Source organism: Ylistrum balloti, unplaced genomic scaffold, assembly GCF_031769215.1.
Source record: "Ylistrum balloti isolate Yb309-2 unplaced genomic scaffold, AGI_CSIRO_Ybal_v1 Utg369634, whole genome shotgun sequence".
NCBI lineage: Eukaryota > Metazoa > Mollusca > Bivalvia > Pectinida > Pectinidae > Ylistrum > Ylistrum balloti.
The window spans coordinates 245797-257450 of NW_026781898.1; the positions used below are offsets into that span (position 1 = coordinate 245797).

Below are 11654 nucleotides of genomic sequence, written 5' to 3' on the forward strand. Positions count from 1 at the left end.
CAGACCAAAAGAAATCCAAAATGTTCTGTCTAACTAAGTAGTGATTTTAAGTCTCCTTCTTTTTTTTTTTTTTGAACATGAACTTCCAGTTCCCAGGTGTTTTTTGTCTTTCATCATTCGTCAGCAAAGCCCCACTAACAGCATGCATTCCCAGACCAAATGTGTTTCAACTTTTTATGCCAGGAACCAATTTGAACTCTTACCAGCTTTCAGGAGATGGACAATTTATGGGGAAAAACACATACAAAGGACAATACAAACTCATATGACCTGGAGTTTAAACATTTATATCACACATTTTCCAAGCATCCCTTTGACAAAAAATAAATATACAAAATATACTAAAATTTAATTGACAAATAACTTTATTCACATGTTTTCATGATGTAAAATATTTACTTTTTAACAAAGCAATGAAGTATTCACAAAGATGTACATATAAACAAATACACAGGTACAGCATATATACAGTTAAGTAGCTGATGTTTAACACAAAAACAAAAACAATATCAGTTACATATTACATACTACTACATGGTTTTCAATTGTTGTAATCTGAAAATAGACATGCAGGTCTTTTTCACCAGACAGCTTGATTGTCTGCAGTCAATCTACCTCTTGGTCCAAGTGGTTCTAGGCTTCAAAATACAAGAGTTCCATACTCTTTTCAATACACCAGGGCAAAATAAAAGGTTTTCGATAGGCAACAATTTGATTGGTGCCAAGACATGGATAACTGACCAATGCCCTGTTAACTTTCCTTAGAATATTTAAGAGCTACACCCAATAAATGAAGACTTTCATCGTTTATGGAAAGGCTAGCATGTGTTAATTCTTTACAGCCTTTAATTTTTTCATGATAAACTCCAAGAGTGAAGAGAAAGGAGATGTATATAGACACAAACTTTATTAGGAATTTAGTATTTGGATTTCAAAGAGGAGTGACCAAGCTACTATTGCTGCCAAATAGTAATATCTCATACAACAGAGTTAGCCCCCCTCCTCCACGACCCTTTTTTTATTCCTTTTTCAGGAACAACTCCTGTGAAAACCACTTTTAAATATTACCTACCTGAAATGGCCTACTTTGATGATTCCCTCTTTCCTATTCTCATTATTTTCAAATCAAAGGTTCAGATTAGACAAACTGACAATTTTCCAGACAATTTCACTTACTTGAAAAACTTTCTCTTCAAAACCGTTTGCATTAGCATTGTTACAGAATATTGACAAGTAGGCTGCATTTGGTCAGAAAGTAAACAATAACCAAGATTAATAAATAAACGTTGTCAATGAAAACATAAACACAGTTTTTGACAAAATGATGTATATACAAATGTATGAAATAGAGAGAGAAAAAATCCTCCAGTCATTGGAATTACATACAGGTACACTTACAAAATTGAATTATATAAAAGCAATAATTTCTCAGGAACACATTTATTATAATGTATTATATTAATCTGCTCAAGTCTTTTTTTCCAAATATAAATAATCTCAACACCCGACCTCCAATTTGTCAATGCATTCTTATTATGTTTTCTTTTCCCCTTTATTATTCATCTATCAAATGTCTTATCTCAAATATTAAGAACACAATACCAGGTCCACAGGGAAATCTACATTTAATAGAGTTACTTCCCCTTTGTTAACAATATTTGCATAAAAAATCTTGCAAATAACATAGGTTAAAAATGATAATAACATTACTGCAGTGAATTACCATGCATTCGCTCAAGATATTAGATAAAATATATATGAATTTTAGTAAGTTTGGTAATTCCATCATAATTACGTACTTTCAGAATCCAAAATACCAAAATGGAACTTGCATCACAAAATAGTACAATCACAAACACTTAACACATAATTGCACTCATAGTTTTAATTTATCCCCACAAATCTTCAGTCCGGCCAAACTTGAAAATAATCGAGCTGTAAAATAAAAAATTCTGAATTAAATTCAACTTTCTAGACATACACATTATACAACCATTCCAGGGATACATACTAATGAGTCTATGTTATCTATTTTACAACAATTTAACTCTTATTGGCTAAGATGATCCAATAATCAAACCATGTGTTAATGGTTCATCATACCTCTCAACCATTCAAAATTTTAGTTCATGGTGGTATGAACTACAGTTTCATTTTTTTCCCATATTTACTGTTTATATCGTATCCAATATATTTAAAGAAAAGCTACAAAAGTCTACAGAACAGGACTCACTATTCAATCTAAACCTTATTCTCACATTTCCAATAGCTGCATCACAACAAAAAGTTGAAAAATCACATGCTTCATTCCTAGAAGAAATATTACCTGAAAAGCAAAAACAAATCTACCCAAAATTCCTAATGGAGAATATGCTAACAGGACAATTACAAATCAAGATGAATTTTCTCAAAGTATTTACCTGAAGAATATCAGAGCATTTTGGAGAAAAATAGCAATGCCTGGCCATTGGTACTGTTGATCACCTAGAAAAGAAAGTTTCATCAATGATTATAGGATAATGTTTTAAAACAAGAAATTGTATTTTCATATACTAGTAACATTTATCATGCCTAAGCATGATGCTCAATCACAGATCATGCTAAAATCTAATTATTTTTCCCAAGGATACATGCAGTAAAGGTACACTATTATAATAAAGACGAGACTGGTCTATCTATATTACATGTAATAGTCTCATGACTTTCTTCAGAATTATCTTCACTGTATACTCCAAAATATTTATACTGGTATGTCTAAAATCTTCTTAATGAATAAATCACATACAGTGTTATCAGTGCCAACACCATAGCATATCCTACATTTTTAAAGTTCTTAATATTTATTATGTAAACAGAAATTTCTAAAACACCAACATACTGAATTATCATAATACTTTGGAAATAAGTGCCTACATGTTGATAAGCTCATTCAGAACAGTAGCAGTATAAATATCACCAGTGCCACATCATAATTCTATAATAACCCCATCAAACTAGTTTTTTTGTCGTGTCCACAAGGTGTCACACATGGAACATTCATTTTGCCATGATATGTACCAGGGATGCAGAGAGCAAAAGTGATCATAACCCCTGGAGTATCGAGGATGATATTTTATTAGACCAAGTATATGCTAAGAAATGTATTTTGGAAGAATCAAACTAGTGAAATTATGCATACACATGTCAAGGGAAAGAAAAATTTATTTGACTAAAATTTTTTAATAATCCCAAACCAGTTACACCTGCCTGATTATGAGAAATTTATTTGACAAACATTTTGGGAGGTATTAAAATTACCTTGCACAACATAGAATCCAAAGAGAATCCATGATGCAGCGATGAGAGAACCAAATGCCAAGAGAAATCCCAGGAACAGCCAGACACGGGCACCTAAAAAGATATCATGTAATCATATTCTTGATAGGATGTCAACGTACTGTAAAAGAAAGGCAGCTGACATACGCTATCTTACTGTAAGGAGCGTCAATATTTCATATAACCATGTCAAAGTAATAATATTATCAATTTTTACACATTCCATAGGCCATTTGTGATGGCACATATATGGTGCTGACCAGCCAAACCACACTCAAGTTCAGATCCCAGTTCAATTATCCATGAACAGACCTATGTAAGCTTCTATTAGTCAGTTGGGATTTCATAAGATGCTTTTGAAGAAAACTGCACAAAATCTGTTCTAATGGAAATTGTACACCTCAATTTACCATTTAAAAAAATATATAATATTTAATTTGTGGAAATTCTTATAAGATCTAGCCAGATTGATTTACAAACATTCACATGGCCCTAACAGAGTAGGTTTGTGTTGTTACTAGCTGAGCAGAACACGATATTTGTGTAAATTAAGAAATCAATAAAAATAAGCCTAAGGAAATAACAAAATTGTAATCCCACCAGAAATTTTAGAGACCAGCATACACACCAGTGTATTTACTCAATACTCTGTATAAAATGTATGATCCCGTTATCCTTCAGTTCCAGATATCCTTATATATAGTCTGTTAGAATTTATATTGATTGGGACTGTTCCCATCAATTCTGCCTGTCCAAACTGACCACAAGAGATATTTTGATGATAAAATGGTTTTCAAAATCCTTAGAATGAGCTTTTAAAAGACATTGAAGTTAAGACCTATGTCTTATCTATATTATTTATTGAAGGTGTTTACAAAAATAAGAACTAAATAAGATGATTCTTTAAAAAAAAAAAAAAAATTCTAATTCTCAAACCCATCAAAATTATTTTCACCTACTTAACCTTAATAAATTGAGTTGTACACCCAATGATCTAACCATACATCAACTTTGGTTGCCACAATATTCTTTGTGATATGCTTATATAAATGCAACTTCTTCATTGTAGATGCCAACTGGAAAGTAAGACATCCCAAATTCCTTTCATTAAAAATTGCAATCATGAGGAAAAAAAAAAAACAAGGACATAGTCATCAAACCCCCCACCCCCCATGTTCATTTGTTAAATATACACATTTAAATTGAGCAACATGGAAAACTAGAGTATTGAAACCATTTATTGTTTATGTTCAGATTAATGTTCTGTTGAAAGAGATCAATATAGAATCAATTTAGTAGCATAATACTGTAAATATCAGCTCATCATACATTTATATTGCCTTCTTTTACCCAATGGTAATGTTACTTAATTTCAGTGATGCTGGATCAATCAATGATTCTATTACTGATTAAGTATGACAAAACAGTGAAATGGTTTACACATTAATAAATCACAATACAGCATCTAATAGTGAGATATAAGAAATTACAAAGGAAAGTTACTATCAGTAAAACAAATCCTAATCAGTGACAGTACAACATCACTTTGAACATAAGACTTCTAAAAACATTGTGGGAATTCACTTTTATAGCTTTATTAGGACTTTTTACCAACTGGTGAAAAGACCTATTGTTATTGTTCTTTTTCTTATCATTATTATTCAGATTCTTCTTCCATGATTTTATGGTGTCTAAATTTCTGAATCATTAAGAGATATGTTTATAATCTTTTAAAGGTCTCTTATCATTACTACAGAAGATATTCTGTGCAAAGCAATCAGCCATTCAGGTGAATGCTGCCTCATTAGAAATTCCCGGAGTTAACTGATAATCAAACTTAAGAGAGTGGTTAAGATACTAAGTCTGCTAAGCAAGTCACATTAAATATTTGATCATTCCTTCTAAAGAAATGTGGAAAGCAATCCTCAAGACTGTTTCAAGAACTCAACCAATTAGGTAAGGGAACCATGATTAAATATGCATGGAATATCACACTGGATCAAATTAGAGTGAGGAGATTATATAATAAGTTTACCAAGTCTCATCAAATTCATTTGGTCCTTCAAAAGATAACATGTGGAACGCATGCAGTAAGGGTGCTGAAAGATTTCAGTCAATCAGGTCACAGCAGCACAGAATTTGCAGATAATCAAACTTGAACAAGGGGTTAAGGTAACAAGTATATCAACAAGTTTCATAAAAATATAGCCAGTCCTCCAAGAGATATCATATGGAAAGCAGCATCCAGACTTTCAGAAGTACAGACAGAAGGATGGACAGAACCCAACTGAATATCCCCCCACCAACTTTATTGGGCGGGGGATAAAAACAGTGACAGCTTCAAATTTGATGCCAGTTTGATTTGAGAAAAGAAATCTTTCCTAGAACAGTGTTTAATCTTATAAACCACAGTGATAGTTAGCTTACCTGTCTGTCCTATACATCCTGTTGTGTAAGCATCCCCTCGGATCTGTCCATTTGATACAGAGTTTATTCTGAAAATCAATAATATCAATATATAGCACTTTCTACTGAATCATTTAATTACTAAGCAGAATTGAGGGATATCTGGATCAGTCATGGTTGGTTAACAAAACTCACTGGATTTATCTCAGCTGTTTGCTGGAACAACTAGATTATTGGTGGCTGGATAGTGGGGGAACTGGATTAGTGATGACTGGATAGTAGTACAACTGGATTAATGGTGGCTGGATAGTAGTACAACTGGATTACTGGTGGCTGGATAGTAGTACAACTGGATTACTGGTGGCTTGATAGTAGTACATCTGGATTAATGGTGGCTGGATAGTAGTACAACTGGATTAATGGTGACTGGATAGTAGTACAACTGGATTAATGGTGGCTGGACAGTAGGGCAACTGTATTACTTGTGACTGGATAGTAGTACAACTGGATTAGTGATGGCTGGATAGTAGTACAACTGGATTAATGGTGGCTGGATAGTAGTACAACTGGATTAATGGTGACTGGATAGTAGTACAACTGGATTACTGGTGGCTGGATAGTAGTACCACTGGATTACTGGTGGCTGGATAGTAGTACAACTGGATTACTGGTGGCTGGATAGTAGTACAACTGGATTAATGGTGGCTGGATAGTAGTACAACTGGATTACTGGTAGCTGGATAGTAGTACAACTAAATTACTGGTGGCTGGATAGTAGTACAACTGGATTACTGGTGGCTTGATAGTAGTACATCTGGATTAATGGTGGCTGGATAGTAGTACAAAGGGATTAATGGTGGCTGAATAGTAGGACAACTTGATTAATGGTGGCTGGACAGTAGGGCAACTGTATTACTTGTGACTGGATAGTAGTACAACTGGATTAGTGATGGCTGGATAGTAGTACAACTGGATTAATGGTGGCTGGATAGTAGTACAACTGGATTAATGGTGACTGGATAGTAGTATAATTGGATTACTGGTGGCTGGATAGTAGTAACACTGGATTACTGGTGGCTGGATAGTAGTACAACTGGATTAATGGTGGCTGGATAGTAGTACAACTGGATTACTGGTGACTGGACAGTAGGGCAACTGTATTACTTGTGACTGGATAGTAGTACAACTGGATTAATTGTGGCTGGATAGTAGTACAACTGGATTACTGGTGGCTGGATAGGTGTCTGGATAGTAGTACAAGTGGATTAATGGTGACTGGATAGTAGTACAACTGGATTAATGGTGACTGGATAGTAGTACAACTGGATTAATGGTGGCTGGATAGTAGTACAAGTGGATTAATGGTGACTGGATAGTAGTACAACTGGATTAATGGTGACTGGATAGTAGTACAACTGGATTAATGGTGGCTGGATAGTAGTACAACTGGATTAATGGTGACTGGATAGTAGTACAAGTGGATTAATGGTGACTGGATAGTAGTACAACTGGATTAATGGTGGCTGGATAGTAGTACAACTGGATTACTGGTGACTGGATAGTAGTACAAGTGGATTAATGGTGACTGGATAGTAGTACAACTGGATTAATGGTGACTGGATAGTAGTACAACTGGATTAATGGTGACTGGATAGTAGTACAACTGGATTAATGGTGGCTGGATAGTAGTACAACTGGATTACTGGTGACTGGATAGTAGTACAAGTGGATTAATGGTGACTGGATAGTAGTACAACTGGTAGTACAACTGGATTACTGGTGACTGGATAGTAGTACTGGATAGTAGTACAACTGGATTACTGGTGGCTGGATAGTAGTACAACTAAATTACTGGTGGCTGGATAGTAGTACAACTGGATTACTGGTGGCTTGATAGTAGTACAACTGGATTAATGGTGGCTGGATAGTAGTACCACTGGATTAATGGTGGCTGGACAGTAGGGCAACTGTATTACTTGTGACTGGATAGTAGTACAACTGGATTAGTGATGGCTGGATAGTAGGACAACTGGATTAGTGATGGCTGGATAGTAGGACAACTTGATTAATGGTGACTGGATAGTAGTACAACTGGATTACTGGTGGCTGGATAGTAGTACAACTGGATTACTGGTGGCTGGATAGTAGTACAACTGGATTAATGGTGGCTGGATAGTAGTACAACTGGATTAATGGTGGCTGGATAGTAGTACCACTGGATTACAGGTGGCTGGATAGTAGTACAACTGGATTACTGGTGGCTGGATAGTAGTACAACTGGATTACTGGTGGATGGATAGTAGTACAACGGGATTACTGGTGGCTGGATAGTAGTACAACTGGATTACTGGTGGCTGGATAGTAGTACAACTGGATTAATGGTGACTGGGTAGTAGTACAACTGGATTAATGGTGGCTGGATAGTAGTACCACTGGATTACAGGTGGCTGGATAGTAGTACAAGTGGATTAATGGTGGCTGGATAGTAGTACAACTGGATTACTGGTGGCTGGATAGTAGTACAACTGGATTACTGGTGGCTGGATAGTAGTACAACTGGATTAATGGTGGCTGGATAGTAGTACAACTGGATTACTGGTGGCTGGATAGTAGTACCACTGGATTACAGGTGGCTGGATAGTAGTACAACTGGATTAATGGTGGCTGGATAGTAGTACAACTGGATTACAGGTGGCTGGATAGTAGTACAACTGGATTACTGGTGGCTGGATAGTAGTACAACGGGATTAATGGTGGCTGGATAGTAGTACAACTGGATTACTGGTGGCTGGATAGTAGTACAACTGGATTAATGGTGGCTGGATAGTAGTACAACGGGATTACTGGTGGCTGGATAGTAGTACAACTGGATTAATGGTGGCTGGACAGTAGGGCAACTGTATTACTTGTGACTGGATAGTAGTACAACTGGATTAATTGTGGCTGGATAGTAATACAACTGGATTAATGGTGGCTTGATAGTAGTATAACTGTATTACTGATGGCTTAAGAATAGCTTCTAGATTAGTAATAATTTTATTTATTTGACACCAAATCAAGGTTATTGGTAAAATTCATAACTCTTGACATCATGGTTGTTAATAATAGTTTCCTTAAAATTCATGATATTTTGATAACACTTGTGATATTGAAAAGTAGACCATGGACATTCATCTGAATGTAAACTTATGTTTTTTATCCCAAACATATTACATGACCATATGTTTACAGGGACAAAATGGTATTGTGAGTAGATTTTATATTATTTTATCTTACATAAAGAAGGCTAGAGTGCCAATGGCTCCACATGTATGGTATGCATGGTTGAAGTCTGCATTGTCTGGAACCAATGCTGCAGCATCAATAGCACACCACCAGCCAGCAAAGAACTGAAAATAAACAAAATGTTATTTTCATTTAATACAGCTCAGTCCTTATGCATTAGTTATATTAAAAGATTCTTCTGAAATGATATGTCATATATAGAAACAAAATCATACCGGGTTGATTCCGTGATCTGTAGCAAAAAAATTCTAGTTGTATCACAGATTATTCAATAATTGATCTCACATCATAATGTTGATCAATTTATTGAAAAAAAACATGATATGCCACGATGCCATGTTAGATTTTATATAATTTCATGCAAAAAGTTATTTGACGTGCAAGAATCCTCGCAGGACATTCACTCCTCCATGGTAGCTCAGTGGAAAAGCAAGTTCCATGTTATAAACTTCAACAGTGCATTTCAATTAGTATGATTTTTGCTTGACTGTCAAGTGTTAAAAAATATATAAATAACAAGAAGCTTAGCTACCTTGACAGTCACTTGAGATAAGCAATATTGACTATAAAGGTTAAAAGATAAGTTGCTTTAAAGTGTGATGGAAAAAAAACTGTGACACTGATGATAGCAAACCAGTGTCAATACCTGCATACCATCACAACTGTGATCCTATATCAGTAATTCTTACAAAGTTATATCCAGTAGGAAATAAACAATGTTATGCTCAAAAATGCATTTTTTGTTAATGTTAACCTCCTCAACAGAAGAAATATGAGACCAAATTTGGTAATAAAAGCACCTTAAGATGCTTCCAGCCATGAAGAGCATTGGATTCTACCATACCTGGGTGTTCATTGTTGAGAAGAAGATTTTTTAAATTGAAGTCAATTTGATCCCTAGCTGAGTGGAATATTAGGCTAGTATTTACCAGGGTTACATACTTTCCCTCCAGGAAATAACTCGCCCTCAAGTCTTCCAGGGGTTACAGCGATGTCTGTAGGACAATGCTAAGTATTATTCCCGAGTCCCTATGTGGGCACATATGTAACAAAGGTCCTTATTTATTTCAATGCCTCTGCTAGGATTCAAACCCGGAACTCCTGGCTTACTAAAGAGAAGTTCTCTCTAGCCAAGCGGTATATTAAGGCTAGTGTTTACCAGTGTTACACATGGACTTGGCTATTCATATCCATCTAAACTCAATGCAGCCTACAACATACCTGTAGGACTTGGCAGACATATCATTTCACCAAATAAAGGTCGACTCCCTCCCCGCTCGTTGTCAAAAGTCCACCATGTAGTCTTTGGCTGGTATTTTCAGTTATAATGTGATTTTTCAGAAGTTTGATATTCATTAACATCTGCAGTTATATCAGAATATGACTCATGTTGTTTCATCAATATGTCAATGTCTCGTGGACATGAAGGTTGTAAACATGGACGGCAGACCCCCTCTACTTACCAACACTCCTGCTATGACTGAAACAACGGCATTCCTTCTTTCTCCGAGTTCGATACAATCACACTTTGGAATCTGACAGTTATCAAGGAGCCCAGACATGATTGAGTGCTGCTTTACACAAAACCAAAGCAGATCAAGATCCGAAAATAACAGACTGGTGACTGACAGTCATGTGATGAGTGGTAAATGAACCCTTAGAATAACGCCCGGCCGGAACTAGATTGTGTACATCCTAAAGATGTGTGCCTTTGCAAGCGAGAGTAGGAAAATGATTTGAATCATGATGACTTTTTTAGCACAACCATATTTTGATTGATGATGATAATGTCTCTTTATAGTTGATGATGATGACGATGTTTTGTTATTTTCATGTTCCGTATTTAAAAATCTTGAAAAATAATAGTAAAAGTAAATACAAAAGAGAACGATTTAGACATTCGGTTGTTTTCCATTCGTTCAATGTCTTGTGACAAAACAGTGAGCTGTAACTTAAGGGAAGCGTTTACTTTCATGTTTAATTATTTCATATTTGATACTGAAATCATACTGATTATGCGCACAATACATAAATAACCAGTAAGTATAAACGTTGAATGTCATGTGATTAAACGTAGAAATTAGCTTTTACTTTTCAGTTATAAAAAATATCAATGCTTTAAGAAATTTGAAATATATGCTCAAAATGTGACACATTTTTAAAATATCTAAAGGACTTTTATTTTACCAATGTTAGAATATCGGTTAATGAATTATGGGACGGATGTAGAGTAGATGACGCAAACTTATTGGAAAAAAACCCATCGTCAGGTTGCACGTATCACTACAGCTAATTATGTTGAAAGAGGTCTTTAGGTACGATCAGTTAGCGGAGAAGGAAAGAAATTACAATTATTGTATTAGATAAAAAGCTATTCAGCTCCTGAAGAAAAAGACAGGATTTAAACATTCCGACTTACAGACGATCTCAAACTAATTACTCATTTCTACTAGAACGGTTGGATTAACTTGGCCTACCCGTGTAAAACTACATGCCATGTAGGTTAAAATTAGCTGGCATATCATTGACAGTATCGGGGAAGTTAGGCTGTTTATGCTATTTACTTATCCCTGTAATGAAATATGATATTTAAGTTTATTTTTTAGGAAATGTAAAATATTTATACTGTATATTGACTGCATGTGATA

At 35.2% G+C, this 11654-nt stretch overlaps 1 protein-coding gene across 1 annotated transcript; it reads right to left on the bottom strand.

Annotated features, from left to right (window-relative positions):
* Positions 1 to 347: 347 nt before the first annotated feature.
* On the bottom strand, positions 348 to 10635 carry LOC132552854 (transmembrane protein 50B-like). The gene is made up of 6 exons (XM_060217047.1): positions 10470 to 10635; positions 8998 to 9110; positions 5743 to 5810; positions 3298 to 3390; positions 2421 to 2484; positions 348 to 1935 (listed from the first exon to the last, which is right to left on the bottom strand). The coding sequence occupies exons 1-6, from the start codon at positions 10566 to 10568 to the stop codon at positions 1890 to 1892; spliced, it is 483 nt and encodes a 160-aa protein (XP_060073030.1). The 5' UTR covers positions 10569 to 10635; the 3' UTR covers positions 348 to 1889.
* Between the last annotated feature and the right edge of the window lie 1019 nt (positions 10636 to 11654).

What these genes read in the sequence shown, in the direction of transcription:
- LOC132552854 (XM_060217047.1), bottom strand. Translation starts at nt 10,568, where the DNA reads ATGTCTGGGCTCCTTGATAACTGTCAGATTCCAAAGTGTGATTGTATC. An exon ending in CAGTCATAGCAGGAGTGTTG is followed by an intron (nt 9,111 to 10,469) that starts GTAAGTAGAGGG and finishes GTTTATTTTCAG; the next exon opens with TTCTTTGCTGGCTGGTGGTG. An exon ending in TGGATTCTATGTTGTGCAAG is followed by an intron (nt 2,485 to 3,297) that starts GTAATTTTAATA and finishes TTTCTTTTCTAG; the next exon opens with GTGATCAACAGTACCAATGG.